General features: G+C 46.7%; 1 protein-coding gene across 1 annotated transcript in view; it reads right to left on the bottom strand.

Moving 5' to 3' along the window:
* Positions 1 to 22,714, bottom strand: part of mob2a (MOB kinase activator 2a) — a 65,230-nt gene extending 42,516 nt beyond the window's left edge. The window contains exon 1 of the mRNA XM_071895106.2: positions 22,157 to 22,714. Within this exon, the coding sequence (XP_071751207.1) occupies positions 22,157 to 22,173 (17 nt within the window). The 5' untranslated portion in view covers positions 22,174 to 22,714. The remainder of the gene's footprint in view (positions 1 to 22,156) is intronic.

Below are 22,714 nucleotides of genomic sequence, written 5' to 3'. Positions count from 1 at the left end.
ATTAATCTGAGAGTGGACATGCAGCTCAAAGAAACCTTTTATTCCACGGTAATCAAATAAGACCTCTATTAAATTTGTGGGCATGTTTTGAGGGATTACGGCAGTGAGAAACATAAAATGCTGAATCAATGCAAGCAGCGAGTTTAGGAGTATTCCAGGTTAGCATTACATCATGGGAGTGCGGTGCAGTGCAGTGCAGTGTGTGTGTGTGTGTGTGTGTGTGTGTGATCCCTCTACTCCTGCAGAGCACTCAGGGCTGGTTTCAGTGGCTCCGGGGTCGTTTATTACGGTAAGAGCAGCCTGGCACCAGAACTGCTGATCAATCAATCGCTGCTTCTGCTGCTGCTGCTACAGTCAGACACTGCAAAGTTACACGGCAGCCAGGAGGAGAGGAGGAGGGAGGCAGGAGGGAAGAAGAGGAAGAGGGGTCGTGCAGGGAGGATGGGGGGAGAGTCTGAGATCGAAAACAGAAGACAAGAGGATTCTGGGACGGATTGAGCGACGCTAGGAGGAGAGAAAGGGAAGACGGCAGAAGGAAACGAGGGTGAGGATGAACAATGCAGACCACAGGGACAATTAGCCGGTGTTTTATTACTGCAGTTGAAAACAACCCCACCCCCCCACCCCACACTCCTCCATCCATTCAGTTACAATCCATCTCTCTTCCCTGCACTTATTCATCCCTCCCGCCTTAACCGCTCTTGATTTTATTGCTCCCTTTGCAGTCCTTTCATTAATCCATCCCTTCATTAGGCTAATTCAAGCTTTCTCCCTACTTTCGCAATCCTCATTTCTATTCATGCCTTTCCCCACAAGTCTTCTCCCCCCCCCCCCCCCCCCTGCTGTCCATCCAGCCCTTTCCCTCCCTACATTCCCCTTCCTGGTGGGTGTTGCGTAACCACGATGGTGAGCTTTGTGTGTGTGTGTGTGTGTGTGTATGCATACTGATAGTCTTAAAAACGCCAGTAACTATTTTGTCTTCATCCTGATCCCCCGCCAGCGCTCTTCTCTCCCTCATCCACAGCCACAGGGAGGAACTTGAAGAACGTCTCTTATGGCGAAGCTACTCTTCAGCCTCACATCTCTTCTGTGACAGATTTTAGTTTCCACAGACACCCAGCTGAGAACAAAAAAAAAAAAAAATCAAAAGCATAAATCTTTCTTTCTCTCCCTCCATCTCTTGTTCCCTCATTCCTAGTGACAGCTCTGGGCTGGGGGGCCTCACGGGGAGAGGGAGGCTTCCAGAAAACTGACTGCGGCACACTGTGGAATAGCCTCCTCCGCTCCTACACAGGCTTTCCAGGAATACACTGCACAGAGCCAATGTTGGACCACAACACACACACACACACACACACACACACACACATTATTGTGGCCAGAGCAGCTTGAGTGACTGTAAGAGAAGAGATGCCAGCTCTAGGGAGACCATGTTACTGTACGTGCCAGCAGCATAGAGGTGATACTGACAGAAAACACACACTCTCTCTCTCTCTCTCTCTCTCTCTCTCTCTCACACACACACACACACAGACTCCTGTAATGCCAAAAAAGATTAATCTTATAAAACGTCTCATGTGTGCATTACGCAATTTAACGTGCATAGGGTCTTCTAGCCAAGCTCCAAGAACCTACTGTTTCTCTCTCTCTCTCACACATACACACACTGGCGTGTACAGTCTAAATATGTTTCAGCACACATGAACAAACACACACACACACTAAGCACAGTTCCAGCAGTGTATGTGAGCTGGGGCCAGGCCAAGGGGTGCAGTATGAAAGGGCCTATAGACGGCCAGGCAGGCAGACGCCAGGAGTCAGTCAGTCTGTCTGTGTGTCTGTCTTTAACATACAGCCTGGCCTATACTGAGAGGACACCGCCATAACTCCCCTTTATAGCTGCCTGAGCGGATCTGTCTCTCTGCCTGTCCATTTGGTAGTCGGTCGGTCAGTCTAGTTCCTGGCCTAGATACTGGCCTCTCAGTACATAGGAACTCACAGGAATGCCCGTGCAATAACAGAGAACATGGGAGAGATGTTGATGTTTTCTCACATGCCTCTTAGTCGCCCCCCCAAGGCAATGCTATGCCTGCGTATCCTTGGGTCCTACGGCCAAATCAGTATTATCTTTCGATACGGCCACATTTTCCACCTGATGGAGGAAATGAAACGCAACCTAACCCAGACGCTGATCATTCCTCAGGCATTTCCAGGACGCAAAGCACAGAGCCTGGCGTGTGACAAACATCAGAGGAGAAGTAAACCCCGCGTGGCTGAAGTCATCTGGCAAGAGCCGGCTGCATTGTTGTTTTCGTGTGTATCTCAGGCAAGTGCATCTAATGCCTTCCAGCTGACAAGTAGTAAAGAAGAGCATCATGTAGTGGGCTGCTGGGGATGGTGGGACTGTGGTGCCACCTACTGTCGACAAAAGATAACGCAGAAAAAAAAAAAAGAAGGACGAGTAGGAGTATCCCTGCTTTCTCATTGTTTCTCTCAGGCTGCCGAGCTAAGTGAGCTGTGCTGGAGGTGAAGGCCGGTGATGAAAGAAAAGCAGCAGGCGGGGAAGGGAACCTGCGGGTGGAGGTGTCGGCAGTCACTGATGTCCCGCTGGCTGGTATGCGGTCTGGAATTGCTGGCATGCGAATAAAGGTTACGCGCCCATAATGAAAGGAAGGAGGCGAGGACAGGAGATGAAAAAAAGATGAAAAAGCCAAGGGAAGGAAGGAGAGGAGAGCAGCGCTACTGATGCCGCACTGACATCTGGTATTGCTGGTATGTGAAAGGAGCTGAGGGGATATGATGAACGGAGGGAGGCGAGGAGGCACAGGGTTTCCTGGATGTTGTGGAGTTTTAGGGCGTAACAAATCATCGGGGTCAGTTCATGGCAAGGGTGGGGGGGAAGTTACCGGCTCTCTATACTTGTGGATTTCTTTTAAATGCCTTCGGGAAAACAAATTAAATATTAAAGACCCCATTAAATGGCATCTTTACTTCCTTGATTTGATGCATTTCCGGTTGAAACAGGATGTTGGGATGGGACGTAATGCAGTGAGGGATCATTCACAAGTCTAAACCAATGGAAGGGTTGCAGAAGGGCGCGACTGTTAAAAAATCTGACGGTTTTATTGGTTAGAAATGTATATTTACGCCTACTAGTGCAGCATGAGGTCACCATGAAAGATACTCTGTCCCCCCCCCCCCTTATACAAAGGAAGATTCTCCAGGATACTGAGCCTCAGCAGGGAGAAGAGCAGAGCTATTGATCTTGCTGGCCGCCCCTGGCTGGTGGTGGACTGGTATTGCCGGTTTAATGATACGGTCATGTGATACTGGACTGGAAAGAGCCGACAGAGCCCAGTGCACCCTGGGAAGGCCCGCAAGCCGCGATTACGCAACGGCAAGATCTGATTTCACGCTCAATGGATCTCTCTCTCCATCCCCTCCCTCTTTTCCCCCCTTTCTATCGCTCCATCTGTGTCTCCCCCTACTCATTCTACCTGTCTCTACATTTCTCTTTCTGCCACCTTGGAGTATCTGCCTCCTGTGTCTCCTCCATCTCTTATCACACATACAGACAGAACTTGGAAAAAAAGTGTACTCAGATGACCTGCTAAAATCAATATGTTTGACCAAACAAAGTTACCTAACTGCTGACAGGTAAGCATTTTTCTCCCCAGCAGCACGTTCCTGCCCACTGGACGGTCATGAGGCGAACTGGAGATGTGCTGCCCCCTTGTGTCATCAAGAGACATGACATCCAAGTTCTGTACACAACAAAACCCTGTGAGTATCAAACCTTCCTGTAGTCAAGCTAATACATTTGGTTAACACATCAACAGAATAGACCCTTCTTCAGCATCATCACTTTGGTCAATGGAGTCTCTGGTATTGCAATATTTTCTCCATCAAACTGAGGCAAACTGAGAATACCGTTTCATGCATCCACACAGAATACTGAGTGCGTGTTAGATGAAGAGCAATGAGCGTAGGCTGGGGTTAACAAAGTAAGGCAATGGCAGCAAACTCCAGCTCAAAGACGAAGGAAGGAGGAAAAAAAACCAAACAAAAAAACCGAGTGCCTGGCAGGCTGGTCGAACCGGACGGCCAAGGAGGGTCGACGCCACAGAAGGGCGGAGAGGTGTACAGGCTCGGGCAGACACACATTAACTACCCACAGAGACAGGAGGGGTGGGGAGAATGGGGATACGGTTCAATGCTGTGATGCTCTGCTCTTTGATAGTGTATCACAGGGTTCCCACAATACTTGGACACCAAATACAAACACTATTCAATGAATTTCAAGGTCTTGTTTGGTGAAATTCAAGGACTCAAAAGAGCCATGTTTTGGGCTAAGACATGGTCAAAATTAGACATCATAGAGGCGTCATGTTTTACTCATGTTGGTGTCAAGTCAAGAAATCAAGACAAACTGCTGCTATATCAATGCAAATCTCCATCATAGGGTTTTCCTCAGGATGTCAAGTGTTGATCCTAGGACAGAGAGGTCAAGAGAGCTGAGGAATATTGATGAATTTGGGTGCTATATTTTAATGAAAAAAAATCAATCAGGTCATCCAGTCAGTTTCAAAAACTGTTAAGGCTTTATTGTATTTTTCTCAAATCCACAAATTTTCAATGCCAGTGGGAAGCCTGGTATCAATATATTGATGGTATTGTGATATTTTTCTTTCAAAGGCTTTCAATGAAAGAGGTTATAATGATGATCTATCAAATGATGTTCTTGGAAAAAATATGTCACTGCAACACTGCATAAAAGGTTTGGAAGACCTCAGGTTTCATCTAGTAATTGATTCAGTAACTAAAGTAACTTAAGTCAACATGCTATTGCCAAGCAATGTTATTTCAGCATTTCTATGCAGTTAAATGAAAGAAAAACACAGAACTCATTAATCACAATATACTGTAGTATCAAATTGCAAAACGTGAGGTGTCGCATTTCACTAACAATAACAATGCTACCACACACAGTATCACAGAAATATCCTAACAGGAGCTTCCTGGTGAGTCCCGACCCTGAAAGACAGACACAGAGCAGAAAAAGCAAAAGCAAACATTATATGCATCTTTTAGATCCACTTCTCAACAGATTGTACGGCACAGCCAACGTGACCCGCATTAGCCAAGATTGGGGCTATAGCGTGACAGCAGAGGGCCGCGTATGACTTAAATCCAAAAGATAGGAAAATGTGCGTTGTGTGTGTCAAGGTCCTTTTAATGTATTCAAATCTCCCAGCACAGGGTTGTGTGACAACACCACAGGAGGCGGGGCGGAGCAAATGGAGCATGTCCCGACTCTGCTTTTGCCCCGAGCGGCTCTCAGCTCTCCCGTGTTAGAAAAGGCCTTGCCCAGGTAGCTAATCCCCACTGACTGCCTGCCTGGTAACAGTAGCCTGCCCCTCGTGCACACGCATGTACACACACACACACACACACAACTGAAGCGTGGACTCCACAGCTGCCCATGGTTATGTAACAAACTGGTGTGCAGTGGTGTGTGTGTGTGTGTTTGCAAACGTGCACGTGTCACAGGCACAGTCTGCAGCCTCTGTGCGGTCCAGAGCCCTGAAGAGATCAGTCTACAGTCCACTGACCTCCAACCACCTCTGACCACGGCTGTTCACCTTTCAGCTGCCGGATATACTATCCAGATAGATGGCTCTAATAAACTGGCTTCAGTAAAGGTCTTACTGCAGTATAAGGCAAGAGGAGGTAATATGGCATTGGGCTACTGGGTTGACAAGGTCAACTCCTCCAAGCAACACAGACAAGCAGTACAATGAAGTATTCATGTGTGTTATTACAGCGTCTGGGATAGGCTTATAAGGAAACTGTCTCTATAAAAGCATGAAAAGGAAAATTCCCTAAAACATTTTAACACTGTTAAAAACAGCTATTGGTAATAACTGGGATACCTGGGCCCATTTTGTTGTTTAGTGTTGTATTTTTCTTATTTCCGCAGATAACTGGCCGAACACCGACAACATGACGTCATGTTGAGCTATTTCCAGTGCAGCTACAATGGAGTTTGATAGCAGAAAAATATTCTAAAACATCAACGGTAAATGTCAGTACCTCAAAATCAAAGAGCTTCTTTCTAGACTCACCGTTTTGCACCAAAGTTCAAAAACCATACAGGGAGAAATCTATTGTATAAGAGGCAGAGATACCAATTACTCCACCTACAGTAGCCTCAATAGACCATAATTTTGAGTAAGGGGTAAGACTCATTTTTTCTCAACTGGAAAAACTCTTGCTCTTAATATGGTATCAGTTATTGTTATTACTCTCTCCACCTACATGTATAACCCACAGCGGAATGCAGCAAGTTCACAGCGGTTCTCTGGGGCTTGTCACAAGGCATTCTGGGAAATGCAGGAAATCACTAACTGAAGTAGAAGTACACAAGGCTGGTTGAGGGAAACTGGGTACAGCAAAAAAGTAAATTACCACACTTCATCACAAAATAATCCTGGAATGCACTGAACATCACAAATTGATACTATCTAACAGTGTAAGAGCATCTGAGGGTGGATTTTTCCTTTAACGGCAAAGAAAAAGTTATTTCTGATTCCACTGTAACTTACAGCCTGGTGTAAGTCAGAAGCCATGGATAGATTGGACTTTCTGCTCCACGCTACAATAGAAATAATCTAAACCTCTTTAATGGAGGTGTAAGTCAGGCCTAGTGGTGTGTGTGTGTATGAGGCCAGCGGTTATTAGAGCAGGACAGGCAGAGCCATCGATTTCCCTAGAGGCAACTGTACTGCACTGTCTAATTAACAAATATAAAATATGCCAGAGGACATGATGGGTGACCGTATAGCTAGGGTCTGTGTCCAAATAACTATAAATATCCAATTAGTCTATATGAGCCTGGCTCTGTGTGTGTGAGTGTGTGTGTGTGTGTGTGTGTGTGTGTGTGTGCATATCAATAAGTACACACATACTGTACACACTCGAGGGGAAGAGAGTGTGTGTGAAAGTTGCAATGCGCAGTGTTTTCTCGTCCCCCAGCACGCCCCTCTTTAAAAATCGGAGGCCCCATTCGGAGAAGCTGGGCCTCACAGATACCACAGGACTGACAGCGGAGCGTCACACCGGCGGGGCGAGATGGAAGAGACAGAGAGAGAGAGAGAGAGAGAGAGAGAGAAAGAGGCACGTGGTTAGAGACGCTCACGCTGTCGGGTTTCTGATAATGCGAGTGGAGTGACAGACGCCCGGTCGCGGCCTACGTGAGGAAAGCAGCGCTTCCTGTGTTTGTGCGTCTCAGCGTTCGCCCCCCCCCTCCCCCCCCCAACACACACACACACACACACACACACACACACCGCCCACCCCCACCCCAACGCAACGAGCGACTGAGACTTCCTGCCGGCTCCCGCTCCTGCTCCAGACTCCCTGGCCGGGCAGAGAGGCAGAACAATGAAGAGGAAAGGAGAGCGCAGCACATTACAGTACAGGGTGGGGCAGGGAGGGAGAAAACACACAAGACACACACACACACACACACACAGAGAGAGACAAGCACGAGGGCATAGACAAACAGAGGCACGCATACAGGTGCACACAAAGACACAAAATCCAGCCTGAGCATGCAAACCCGCACACATGCAGAGGCACAAAAGGCAGTCAGAAAAAACTGCAACAACCGTCACCCATGAAAAGGGTTGAGAGAGAAAGACAGACACACAAAGACTGCGCCAAACCTGAGTTTAAAACAAAAAAAAAAATGCAATACAACAAAATATTCTAAAAATGAAACACAGGGTAATTCGGGACGAGTAGCTACTACCTCAGCAAGGCTATATTAAATCCCTACTGATTAGGAGAAATGTCCCATCTGTGTGCACTGTAATTCTCCCCTCTCTCTGGCCCTGAGCTACACATGAGCTCACCAGAGTGGACCAAAACCCCTGACCTACTGTTCTTCTATGAGAGGAAACGGATGTGGGGAATGTCTCTCTGTCTCTCACACACACACACACGCTAAAAAACATACAAACTAGCACACCATCCTCGGGTTGAGGACAGCTTACAGAGCGCATATCCAGCACAGCAGAGTTCGTACGCATATAGCCTCATACAGAGCTGTACATAGACGTTTTCTATTTCTATCGGTCGCTCCAGTCAAACCCTGGCTTTTGAAGTAGAAGTGTGATGGCGGGCTAAAGGCCAGAAGTATCGAATGTATGAAAGAAATGTAGTTGTTTATCGGCAGTGTCTCGGTGAAACCTCATATTTCCAATTTCCCCTTTTTTGTTTCACTCTGAATATTTCATGACCCCGAGACCAAGCCATGTGATGGAACACCCATTGTGAAATATCAAAGATGGGCATCAATGGGGGGAAAAAAACAACTAGTTTGCATCTCAAAAAAAGGCTTGACAGCTGGACTTTTTGGAGATACAAGGTTTTGGCATGTGGTGTTGTTCAAATTAGTTATGGGAATGTGACCATGCCAAGCGCAGGGCAGGAAAAAACTAGCAACACAAAACTAGCAACACTCCCAGTGACAAGCACCGACTTGTTGCTTTACAGTTGTTCTACACACTGAGAATTTCAAGAACAAGCTAAACATAACCTGGACTGCTTTGTGGAGGCAATGTGAGACATTTGAGGGGACGAAGAGAAAGGCAGGACAGGGGAGGAGAGGAGGAACAAGGGAGATGATAAAGAGGAATGGGGAGCAGAAGCGGGATGCAAAAAGACAGGAGGTCAGGAGGCACGGGCCTCCGACACCACACGCTACACAGATCTTCTCCCTCCATTGCTCTTTATATAGGCTAATCTCTTCCATCTCACCTCCCTGAGCTGGCCGGCTCACTTAGCCTCATTTAACCAGCTAACAGCCGGTAATAAATCAGCCCCACACTCCTCTCACCTCTAATCTGTGGTGGCCCGCTCTGCTCTGCACTCTCCCCTGATATATGACTCCCAGTGCGCTTGCGATCTAACTTCCAGCGCTAGGCGGTCGGGTAGAATAACTCTGCTGCGAGTCTACGAGCCACACGGCTAGCAGACACCTAGCTTGGATAGATAGAAATGGAGGGGAAGCTTCAACTGGAAAGAAGGGGAAGGCAGACACCATATAAGTAGAGTCACCATTCGTGCCAACATCACAATTCTTTTTTTTTTTTTTTATTAATGTTTTTGGTCAGACATTTACATTGAGATAACAGTTACATTATTACAATTACATGAATGACATATAATATGTCTTCTTTCAGGGTCTGTCCAGTCTTTTTTCTTTTAAACAACTAAAAGAAAGTCCAGCAATAATGCCAACATCACAATTCACGTTTTCTGTCTCTTCCTACTGAAGCTGTCATAACTTTTCCTGTATTTCGACAATAAATAAATTTGTCTTGTCCTCTCACATACTTTGTTAGGCTTTTTGAGAAACGAATGCATGGCCATTAAAATGCGCCTGTCTGAAACTACAAAAATACTAACTAGATAACTTTGTCATTTTCAAAACTGGCTGGACAAAGGAAACAAAAACTCTGAATGATAGTGGGTGTTAAGTTATCATTTTGTCTTTCTGACATCACAACTATGCAACTTAATGCCTAGCCTCTGGCCTGTATGGATTTTGTGACTTTAAATCAGGTCATTTTTTGTGGTTGTGCAGTTGTCTGACAACAGAAACAGAGAGATAAGTCAAATGGCAACCTATAATATGTTATACATTGCACTGAAACTCAAAATTAAATGATGACAGACTGAGTCAGAGTTAATGGAGCTTTTTAACATTACTGGCAATAGTGAGAACTCTTTCCCTTCCTCTTGCTACTCGGTAAAAACCAGCCGCTGGCCTGGCCTCCGTGGCTAGACTATTCATAATACCCTATGCTAACAGCCGGTCTTTAGCGAAGCTAGCTTTTAACCCTAGCTCCCAGTGCTACCAGGCTGTTGGCACAGTGTTAGCTTTTATCACTGCGAGCCACCCAGCTCAGAGCACCAGTGATTAAAAAGGCTTTTAAAAAAGGTCATGCTTAGCAGGTCGAGGTCTGGGAGCGCAGAACAGTGAAGAGATCATGTCTGAAAAGGCCAATGTTATGACATCATGCCAGACAGTGTGTGTATGCGAGACCTTGAGTGTGTAAGAATGAAGTGTGTGTGTGTGTGTGTGTGTGAGGAGTACAACACCCTGACAGAGCATGTTCCCCAGCGTGGCCCTCAGTAAGCCCTCAGTCAGTCAGACTTATCAGTGTTTACACACACACACCTCCTCAGGAGGATATCGGAGGCCTTATAGGGGTCACATACTGTGTGTGAGTGTGTGTGTGTTCTCCCCCCGCTCCTTAGAAGGTCTAGTCAGCAGCTCCTTACAGTGACCCCGGCCTAGCAGCGGAAATCCGACGACCCTGAGCCCTGTCTCCTTCTCCGCTCTCCCTCTGCCTTCATTCCATTTTAAACTCTTCCCTCCCTCGGTCCCCAAAAACATCTCCCTCCTCCTTTACATCTTTTTTAAGATCGTCCCACATCAGAGCTATAGCCTCCCCTCCCACCTTTCCACCCTCAATCTCTGTACACATGCTGTCCACTTCCCCTCCCACCCCCTATTCCCTCCCTCCCTCCCTCCATCCATCCATCGCAGCCTTGGCTGACAGGCTGGCAGGAAGCTGAGGAGATGTACAGGCCATATGGGCGGATCAGAGCCATACGGCGGGGCTGTCAGAGGAGACATATGAAACATATGGCTGCCGGTGCTGGCCTGTCAGCTATTAAGCCTGGCCTCGTTCTATCGCCGTCTCTCTCTAATCTTACTGATGCTGCTCCGCTCTCTAGCATCTTGCCCCGACCGCATTCACGTCTGTGGTAATGCACACATACGTACACACACACACACACACACACACACACACACACACACACACACACACACAGAGCTACAGAGAAGGGGAAATCCTCTTTCTTGTATTTCTTCTCCTTTAGGTTGCTGAACTTTGTTCTATCTTCTCATGCCTTCTCTCCTCCATTGCCAACCTCTTGTTTGAACCTGTCCAACAATCCTCAAAACACACCTCGTCACACCCTGATCCTGTGTAACTGTCACATCTTGCAACATCACACCTTGCAGCTTTTAGTACACCATTTCTTCCTTGGTAAGCCAGACCAATAGATGAAGAGTCTATCTCTCTCTTTAGCTTTTACTTTATTTCAAAATCAGAGCATCAGCTAAATGTCGAAAATGTATAATGTAAATATTAACATTGAACAAACACAGAAAAATGTCTCACTGACAGCCATGGGTGAAACACAATTATTTGGTTTTCAGGCCAGTGAATACTTGTTGTGATCCATCCGGGGGAATGGGACACTTCACCGACACATAAATCATGTGAATGGGACAGAGAGCGAGAGTGAAGGAACGAGACAGAGAATGAGAGACATACTGTACCCAGTTAACACCTAATTGAGTTAGAAAAATCAGTAAAAATTAAAAAAAAAAGGACCTCTATTCCAGTTCTGCCTAGCTGGTGTAGTGAAGGAAACCATTCAGACAGGTCTCTGCACACTTAAAGGTGAAGAGGGTCAACCAGGCCACCAGGCTGCACGCCACACCCATGACATCACCTTAACTTCCTGTCCGAAGCTGCTAAACAGGAAGTTCACAACTGAGAAGGTCTGCCTTCTTGTGCCTGCATGACAGCCAAATAGGACGTTTCTTATTCCTTACAACTATCAAATATCACTTTTTCTTCCTTATATCTACCATTGTCTATTCATGACACTTTATTGTGTTCAAAATGTCATGACTTACTTCACTGTAGAGCTTGATGTAGCTTCAGTTAGCCGGGAGTGCTGCTGTCCAATACACACACACACACACACACACACACACACACACAGGGCAATAACAGGGACTTTTTGGGACCCGTGGGTCAAACACACGTCAAGCTACATCAAACTGAAGTAAGTGAAGTGATGAAATTTTGAACACAACCAATCACCATGATGGCAAAAACTAAGAAATTAAGGCCCAGGTTGAAAATTCTCCTTTAAACCATTCTCTATTCTTGATTCTCCCTTTTTCTCTTTCCCTCTTTCTTCCTCCTTCCTCTTATTCTCCCACTCGGTCTCAGCATGGGTCCGTCACAAGTCCTGTAATCCCATTTAGAGAGGGTATGCATGAGACAGGGCTGATACACACACACGCACGCATACAAACACTGACATGCCCGCTCTTGCACACACACATCCACAAACATGCGTGTTAACACACACATGCCCACACATAGACATACACAGCCTGGGGGGGGGGGGGGTTGTTGATTAAGAAGGGATAAACACCACACCCATGACAAATAAAGGGATGCAGAGGGAAGAAGAAAAGAAAGTTTGAGAGAAAGAGAGGAGGGTGAACTAAAGCCTGCTTGATTCTGACGGCCTCTAGTACAGAGCTGAACTTGGCTCCCTATGGCGCTGTGTGCTTTTCAAATGTGTGTGTGTGTGGGTGTGTGTGCGTACCCGGCTCGCCTTGCTTTGCCTGATGCAACGCACCGCTCTCTAATCCAATTACAGTTCAGACCAGCCTCGCGGCCCAGCCTCAGCCACCAAGGACAAACCTAGCTAGCTACACCAAAGCTAGCAGCCCACCAGCTTTGCAGATTTAGACACTCACCGCTTAACCAAAGCCTAGCCCAAGGGTGCCAACAACACCAGTCTTCTTTACAATTACAGAGTACGTCTTCTCGATGGAAAAAAAATAAAATAAAGTCAACCGGAATTAACTGCCGCCTCCTCTGAGAAAATTCACGTTTACTGGCTGAATGAGGACCTACTGTTCTACTGGGCCAAAATTCAAATCTGGGCTTTAAGGTTTTGGAAAGCAAGCTAGGATGACAGACGCATGCAGGATTCAGAGAAGGGTATCCAATGAGTTTTTCTGATTGGATTTTTTACCCCCGTTCCGTCTCCTTCTGTCGGCTTTCTCTCTCCCTTCCGACCTGCGCTCAGCTCCGAACTCCATCTCTCTGGCTGTCACGGGCGGGCTGGGCCCCTGCTGTTAAATCTCCCTCTCTGTCCTCTATTGCAGACCTCTGCTGTTTCTAATCTAGCTCTCTGACCCTCACCGCCGCTTGCCATTTATCTCCATATCTCGCCCATCGCCTCTGCGCTACTATCGTTTCCCCTCCTTCCCTCGCTCTTTACCCCTCCGCCGCTGCACTTTCTATATTCTCCTGCTGCTCTCCTCCTTATCGGCTTGCCCTCTCTCCCTCTGTCCCCTCTTTCTCCTCTCTCTTCTCTGGTGTTTTGAATTTGCACTGCTCCAACTCCCCATTTTTTCTCCACATTTCACATCCCAACTTTCCATCTTATTCATTCATTACCCTCCCATTTTTCATCATCACTTCTCTCATCCCCAACTCTGATCTGTTCAAAGGTCTTAGTCATTCACAGTCATGAGCGTTTACATCTACAGCAAGCCTAGAGGGACGAAAGTGGACGCAGGCGTCAGGCACGGAGACAACCCAGAGAAAGACAGCAGAGCAACCCAGATGGAAACACACATTCCATAGAAAGAGAGAGTGTGTGTGTGGGCGATGCTCGTTGTGTGCTTGCATGCCTATGATGTGATAAGGACATAGATGGGGAGGTTAGCGGCAATGTGACGCTAACTGTGGTGTGGTGAGGGGGAATGCTGTGATGCAACTGTATGTATGTATGTATATATACAGTGTGTTGTGTTATATAGATAAATGGGTACAGGTCCCTCCAACTGTCCGTTCCAGACTCTAGCTGCCTGTTGATCTCACTTGCTCTCATGTAAACCCAGGCCAGCACACAAAAGTCTAACAGACACCATACCATGAAGGATGATGAGGCATAATGTACTGTACTAATTTATCTGGTAATGATATCAAATTTACAGCATAAAAATGAATGAACGGTTGAAAGTCATTGACAAGATTCAAAAGTTCAAAAGTCTTCTTATGATGAAAAGACACGTGTTCTAGTTTAAGATTATTTAATTAAAACAAACTCAACTGAAGATTCAATTTTTTTTAAAAAAGCAAATGGCACCTACAGATGTTAAACAGAAAATAATTAGTTAACTCAATTGATAAATGAAATATGCTTTTACTTAACAAAGAAAGGTACTAGAAAAACTGCCATTTTAGAGCCAGTACTGAATTTGAAACATTTCAACAAGTACTGAAAAAGTTTGCAGGGGTCCTGTGTGTGTAGGTGGCAAAAACAACCCTAAATTCTGCTGTAGGGGTTTCAACCTATTTTAGCTGATCTTAAGACAGCTCTAGCCGGCAGCAGCCCATGATTATGATGGTCTTTGACAGCACAGTAGCTGCTCCCAGGCCTGTGGCTGCTAGTGCTGCTATGGAGGAGTGGAGGAGACAGTGAAGTCCAGATCTGTGTGACAACGTTGGCCCTGTGCTCTGCAAATTAAAAAAAAAAATGTTTTGAGAAAAATGCCCTCTTTTGACAAACAAGACATGCAAAATGAATGAGAGAGAGAGACAGACAGAGAGAGAGGGAGAGGGAGAGAGAGACACACCAGCTGATTAGTCATATGACTGTTCCCGCCCTCTGTCAGTCTTTTCTTTCCCCTCTTTCTCTCTCTCTCCCTCTATCTCTCCATCCGTTGGCAGTGCCAGTTCTGGGCCCTGGGCAGGGCTGTCCAGAGCGTTACGAAAGAGTAAACACAGTCACAGCATGGTTCCACTCTCCTGCCAAGTAAAATAGAGGCAACACACACACACACACACACACACACACACACAGAGTACAGAAGCCCGAGGCCAAGCCAGAAGCTGAACACAACAGTGTGGCCCAAATGAGCAAAACATCTTTAAAGTAAGTGGCTGATAACCAATATATCTCCAACATATACCCATATCACTGGCTGATAGGCTCAGTAGTTCACAAAGTTGAAACTGTTGTTTCACTGTAAATTGTGACACTGTAAATGCAGCCCAAAAAAATAATCAGACAGGTCAGGTCAGATTTGAGTGGGCGGAGAAGGTTCAAAAGAACAGCCAGCTCCAGGTATCAAGTTGGGTTGCGTATGCAGGGTCTTGTTCTATCATAGTATTAGGTTGCACTGCACTCACAGCATGTCTTGCCCTTAGGCCTTTTTAAACATCACCCTAACTAAAACATATTGGAAAAAGGCTCAAAACACAACAGCAAGAATTTCCAGCTCAAGCAAAAACAATTAATACAGGCATGCGTGCGTTTTTATTCTCTGATTCTCCACTTATGCATATTCAGTAAAAAGGCAAACTGCCGAGTCATTCCGGTATCGCATTCATTTCTGGGCCTCTCCCTGTCCCTGCCTCAGAGAGGGAGAGCAGGGAAGACAGGGAAGTGGAGAGGCGAGACAACCCATAGAGTACAGCACTGTTTACTCAGGAGTGTGTGTGTGTGTGTATGTGTGTGTTCTTATACCCAGGCGATTTCCCTCCTCGAGAGGCATTCAATAGAGCCTTTATATCTCCCTCAGTGTTCTTGCGCGGAGGTACTAAAAACCACACTCTGTGATACAGCAGCACCGTGTCTCCAGGCCTGGGGGAAGCTCACTGAACACACACACACACTCACTCAGAGCTTCTCTTTAGACACCGGGCCCGCTCGAGACTTGCACTGCAACACCAGGGGACAACAGGTTAGCCAGCTAGTCTTAGATTACAAATGTTAACACATGCGATCATTCCTGTGTCGGTTCCCAACACCTCTCGCTGCCGTGCTGGAGTTCTGGAGATCAGCTAGTCGTGGCTGTTACTGGATCAACTACAGGCACCGGGTGTCACCTTTCTATGAAACCTGAAGTCATCGCCACCCCTGAACTATGACAGCTGAGCTTTTGCGGTGTGCCGAGGGCCCTTCGGCTCACTTTCTGCTTTGTTGTGCTACTAGGGAAGTGGAAAAATCTGCAGGAGTGCAATCGCTAGTTTCAGGCGTGTGATCGAGACCACGCACGGACACACACAGGGAAACAAAACACTTGGGAGAATAGCAAGAAAATATTGATATATGACGAGACCTGAAAAATGACATCCACTATTACTTTGCTTTCATTTGTCACTATTTGAAGTTATGCCACGCTGGCTGGGCAGACACTGACAATATGCTGTATTTAGTCTATGAGCCATGAGAATCTAATGTTCAGCTTCTCTTGCCCCTAAATAAGGGCGCGGCCTTGATGAATAGTGATGTTGTTTATGGCTTAAGCCACCAAAAACTGGTTGAAGAACGGCGCTGATGTCGGGAGCTGCGGCCTTGTTGTTTATTTGGACTCTGCCCCTCTATCGCTGCTCTCCTCACTGGCCTTCCTTTCCACCGTTTTCCTTCCTCTGTCCCCCATCCAAACACACGAAGGATAGCACACAGAGACGCCATGATAGACGCAGGTAGAACGATGCAATGCTACCCAGCATGTAGGCTATCCTCCTACCTACAGTCATGCTCGTTCAGAATACTACCAACACCCTGCTGGCTTCTGTTGTTAAACATTTCCCTGACCGCCCTGGGCCTGTTCGACCCTGCCTTCCACTCTGCGGCTGAGCAGTCCAGCTCCAACAGCAGCCAAGCACGCAAACGTCTCCACACATCAGCGTCCTGAGAGGGGGGGGGGGGGGGGGGGGGGGGGGGGGAATTAGAGGGAGACTGAGAGAGAAAGACTGAGAGAGAGACAAACAGAGAGAGAGAGTGAGAGACAGAGCGAGCTGGATGGTTGAAAGTGACTAAAATGCCCTTTTCTGGAGTAAACAAAGCGAGTCCCGCAGCACGGCAGCACATGATGGTAGAATAGCCTGAAGCCTGCCGCTGAGCCCCAGGCCGGGGCCCGGTTCCACTGAAGCAGCAGAGCACTGAGCTGATCTTAGCTCCAGTATGAACTGATGTACATACAGTATACACCCATACTGCAGGTTCCTCTGAAGACAGGCAAGCCGTAGTCTGCACAGACTTACTGGCAGTTAGATTCCAGTTTGATAAACAGCTCTTGAGTCCAGTATCGACACACAAGCGCCTTCTCGACTAAATTACCATATACTTTAACAAACTGTTTATGTAGAAGTTATGTGTCTCATATTGTCATCAATTTAGTCAAGTCAACTGGCAACCACATGAACCAAAGAGTCATTTTTTCAGTCTGTCCAAGGATCATGGGTGCTGTGGAGAGCCAGCATGTGTCGGGATGCTGGGCTAACTGCCACTCACAACACAGGGTCATTTTGGATAACTGCACCATGTTCCTTTCTTTAAAGGTCCGGCCAGCTTGCATGCTCTTAAAAATCTTGGCCTGGTCTGCCTTGGGTGTGTAGTTGTAAAATAACTTAAGCGCCAGACACAATAAATTGATTCTTAATAGAGTGGGATTCTTACAGCGGGCTCTGATAGAGGGTAAGCCAACAGAAGCTCTCTTCACTGCAACAGTAGTAGGCTAGTTAATGGGTCTTTCACAAACTTGACACTGAGGCCTTCTGGTAAGCCGGCTGCTACACAGCCCTCAGATCAATCCTAATAACCACACAGTCTACCAGGGAACAACTCTGTGTGTGTGCGCAAAATGATTGTAAAGCTAGGAATAAGACAGCAAAGCCAAACTCCATTGAAGACGAGGCCAAGCAACACCCTGACAGCGCTTGTTAGTTTCCATTCTAGAGCAGGTGAATGTTTTGAGATGATGTCTGCTCATCTGTCACAGCCTATTATCAGCACCACATCCGCGGTGCGAGCAGCGGAAACAGCCACCTGGGCTGACACTGAGTGTGCAATGGTGTGTGTGTGTGTGTGTGGTGGAGATGGAAATAAGGCACTAGGGTTGAACAAGGACAGGGTTGCAGAATGCAAAATCCCCATTTGGAACATCTATGTATGTATAACATGAGTCAAAAGCATAAAGGGATATTACTCATACCCGCACTCGGAGAGAAACAACACCTCCCCCACCCCTCCATGAGACATCAAAACACACATACGAATTCACACTTCCTTTTAGGATGTGCGCGACAGCGGTGTGACTGGGAGTGAAATAAATAGACAGACGTTTCTCAATGTAGGGGAAGTCTAGCCTATAAGTGGCTCTCATGAATTCCCCTCTTCTATCTACCGCAGGCAGCAGACCAATCGCCTGACGCTTATCTTGCTCTCTTCTGTTTTTCTAAAAATTTAAGCAGATAAGTTGACTGAGAACACAGTCGTGTTCACAGTAACAACCTGAAAGGTCAGAGAGGGAGGGACACACACACACACTTGAAGGCATAATTTGCTTATGTGCCTATCCTTTTCTGCAGAAAAACAACCCGATCAAGACAATCAACAACAAAGTTTGTGTTTCAAAGGCAAACAAATATGAGTACCTGGCTAGCATAACAAATGTTATCCCAAAATTTGTTTTCTCCAAAATTAGAAGAGACAGCAAGCTATAGCTCATCATGAAGCCTTCATTACTGGAATGTTTGATACTATTATTTGAATTCCTCCAATGTTGTACACTAATGACACACCGTGTGTATACCATTAAGTCAGAGTTGGTGCCGTGAAAGCTAAGTGTACATTAAATCTGACTCTCGCTCAGCTCAGGCAGCCTAAAGCTTGCTCCACTTAGCCGTTGTAGTTTTCATTCTCTCGCTCTCCTTTCAGTATTACCAACCCATCACTCAAAAGCAAGGGGATTAAACATCTGTCAGGCCTGCCCATTTCGCCCAGCAGGAAAAGACACATTTAGGCACCGCGCATCTCTCCAGTGATGTAACGTCCCGTCTGACTCTGAATCCGGACAGATGAGGTCATTCAGCTCCGAAAGGATGCATTCTCCCTGCCAGAAAAAAACAAAAACACGGCGCAGAGATAGCCTGCATCGCCCTCGGAAAATACACACTGGCTTAGGCTTTAGGCTAATACACATGCAAAGTGCGCACATACACGAATGCAACCAAGAGGCTACATTTCCACACCCAGCCACTTCCAAGTAACTCTGCCCTTTTGCCTCCTGCTCAAACTAGAAGACGAATTCTGCTCCGCTGCATTTGTCACCCACCATAAGCTCCCATATGACCCTCTCCATATCTCCCTCCCTCAATCCCTCCGCCATTAGTGGGCCATCATGGGCTCGTCATTCACTCTGGCCTTCCATTGGGTTCCCTGGGGAGCATCATCCTTCCCATCAGCCAATCTCCTGTCCCGCCACATTTTCCTCCATTTTTTCTCTCTAATCAACCATTTCATCAACGGCTTTCATATCCCCTTTCTCCATCAGTCAGAAAGGCATCTCCCATACCTCCATCCCTTTAGATCATCCTGCCTTTCCCTCATCAGTCTCACCTCCCTTCCCTCCACTCCTCCATTAGTTCATCACGCTCCTCCTGCCTTCCTCTCTTCATCTTCCCATTTCTCCCAAATCAGCTTCTTTCACCGCTCCGTCTCTTTCTTCCATCATTCTTGTGCTCTCTCTCTCTCTCTCTCCCACCATGTTTTCTCCAGTCATATTCTTACTCCAACTTCCTCCCTCCATACCAGCATCTCTCCCTCCATCGGTCCTGACTGCGTCGTCCTTCACCCTGGGTCTGTATTCAGAGTGATTACACGCTTGGTTAACTCATTCATGGACTCCACTCTATCAGTGACGCAGGCTGGACGCATGCCTGCTCCCTTTGCATCCATTCAGCTCAAATACACACCTTTCCCGCATATACACACACACAAAGCATATACACACACACACAACACAAACCTTCGATACGCAAGAAAATGAAGTCTCAACACACACAAATGGCATCAGCGTCAGTCAGGTGGAGAAGGCGTGACAGTTGAATAGACAAACCTGACAGTAATGACGCAGCCACTGTAGGTATCCTACTCCATGTAATGAATAAAACAGTTTTAGTTCATAAACAACCATGACTCATTTTTCTATGAGAGCATTCAGAAGATAGCACAACGTCTTGTTTTAAGGATGCTGGACTGAAATAACCGATGACTTTTCTAAAAGGCAGTTCCTGTCTTAATACCAGCTACATTTAGTAACACCCATTGATAAAGTCAGACTGGTTGGCTGGCTGTTAGCAAGCACGCAGACAGACGTTTGCCTGGGTTTAACTCTGCTCTTTAACCTCTGGCTCTCTGGGATGGACGCCAGTTGACAGTTTGCTGTGAGCGTGTGTGTATACGTGTGTGTGAATGTAAAGGAAATGATTCAACAAAACAGACTCCACACAACAGTGTCTCTCGCAGCTTGTATGTGGTTATTTCCTCTCCTCCCCTCCTCTGACAGCAAGACTTAACTGAGTCTAACTGAGTCTCCCTTACACATGAATTCCTAACATATCACTGAGCGAACTAGTTCAAGTCTGACAGCACCAACTGTTGGGAAAAAATAAATATTTGGAGTGACTGAGTGAAAGAGAGGGAGAGGAGAAAAGACCTATAAATCACATTTACAACTGAAGGAACTGATGGAGGGTGAGACCCGTCAACGCAAGAACCCGTCAACAAAGCGATGGCAATGCATGTCAGAAGGAGGAAAAAATATATATCATTAAAAAAACAATTAGTCCACGCTAATGGTAGCTGGCTGGTATTTTGGCTGGTGGTATCAAGGGGTTGAACCGTTATCTCCAAGCCAAAATGTCACACTGTGGAGAACCACCCGTGACAACGGGCCTCCGCCCTTCCTTCGCCCTGCTTGGCTCACAACAGTGCTGCTGACAGCCAACCCACCAGATAACCAGTCAGCAAAGAGAATAGGCTGACAGCGACACACCTTGTGTGACTCAAATCCTTTTGTGATATCCCAGAGAACAGATGTGTTGATTTCCTGGACTGCTCTGGAAAAATATCTGGGCCTGGTGTGTTTCACTGAGTTAAGCGTCAAAGAGCAAGATTATGGCTGTCCGTGAAAATGTGTTAATATAGCAAAGCAACTGCACATTCAAAGCTTGGACTGTAACTTCACTGTGACTCCCTCCTTTAAGTACAGCCAAATAAATGAATAAGGCTCTGACCAGACAATCCAATTCAGTTGAGTTTGCATTGTAAATGTCTACGTAAAACTAAGAAAACCAATCTGAGATCAATGACAGCAGACCAGGTAGGGTTTGGGATGGGACAGATAGAAGACTTAAATTTCTATCATAGATTGAGCCTGAATATAAAGGTATTTTAAATATGAAGTGTATAAAGCACATGGTCTTGGGCTGTGCACCAGATGTCATATTGTGATAGAAAACTTTGCACCTCATCCAGTAGTACTGACCACCAGCTCTCACCCAAGCTGATGACAAGACGGTCGCAAGCCAAAAATGAAGTGACAAACCAGCATCATCACCTGCAGCGAGGTGTCACCGACATCACACACAGCTTTTCTAACACTTCAAACTAGAATGATGCTGTGTTTCACAGCTAAACTACCCAATGGTTTTGCAATCACCGAACATTTACGTAATGTTTTGTTTACCCTTGTCACCCTTATTAGCCTGGGGCCTGTGGGTTTCTAGGGTTAATTAAATTAATTTAGTATACCGCTAGCTGAGTACCTAGCAAGAAAGGTATCTTCTCCAGCAATGAGCTCGTTGACCAGAACTGGTGTTCTTTCCCAAGATAGCAAATTAGCTAAGTTAGCATGACTGCTAACGTTAGTTCATGTAAAGGCTGGCCAGCGAAGGCGCACCTTGCAGAGGAAATAAATTGGGCATAGTGGCGTTAGCAAGCTTGACAGGCAGCTAACGTTAGCCAACTTGATGCATAAATCGTTCCTATAAATAAGCTCCCTGCATAGCAAACTGGCTTCTAAAGAGATATTCTCACGACCTAATCTGGGCGCTGCCATCGCTGGCTAGTTATCTGCAGGCCACGGAGATGCCCAAAATATCGCCCGGGTAACATTAGGCTGGTTTACCGTTGCAAAATGAGAACGGTGCCAGCTATGCTACCAAGCTAGCCTAGCAGAGCTAAGCTAAGCTAGGCAACAGGCTACACACCTAGCTAAATTAATGTGTCAAAGTGGAATTTTAACAGTATTCAACAAGACAGTGCATTTGTCTGATGCTGACTCTGGTGGCGGCGGCGGTGTCAAAGACAAAGCGATGATTTTGCAACCAGCATCTGAAAGACTGCGCGGTTGACCTGTCATAGTCGTAAGCTAGCTAGCCAAGTTAGCTGTACTCACCCCATTAACCAATCCATGATGGTGTTTGTAGCTAGCTTAGCTAACGTTAGCTGGCAGGGGATAAATCCACCAGGAGCTGGAGGCGACCCCTACTTTATCCAGCCACCACCCTCGCTTCCCTGCCTGGCCCCAAATCCTGTCGCTCCCCGGCCCGGTCTCTCCCGCTTGCTGGATCCGGCGGTCAAATCAAATGTCGCTGAAACTTGTGGTGATTGTCCTTGTTTTGATCCTCAGCTAGCTTGGATCATGAACTAGCAATAACACAGGCGGATCAGTTGGTTAGCTGGTAGCGGGAGTGCAGCATTGAGTGACTTTGAGCTCGAAGGCGAGTGAAGCAGAGCGGGGCAGCGGTCTCGGTCCACTTCCCGGTCGGCGTGGTGTCCCGGTGTCCGGTGTGCAGTGGCTCTCCGCCGGCGTGCCGGATGTCCTTCGCGCCGCAGTAGCGCCGAATGAGCTGACTCTCGGGATGCCGCTGGACAAGCCCGGTACCCTCTGTCATGAATCTTTGTATGGCTACCGTGTTAGCTCATAAGCTGCACCTCCACCAGAGCCTCTGCT

This window comes from Centroberyx gerrardi, chromosome 4, assembly GCF_048128805.1.
Source record: "Centroberyx gerrardi isolate f3 chromosome 4, fCenGer3.hap1.cur.20231027, whole genome shotgun sequence".
Lineage (NCBI taxonomy): Eukaryota > Metazoa > Chordata > Actinopteri > Beryciformes > Berycidae > Centroberyx > Centroberyx gerrardi.
The sequence above is the reverse complement of the archived record's forward strand: the minus strand, read 5'-3'. Positions and strand labels throughout refer to the sequence as shown.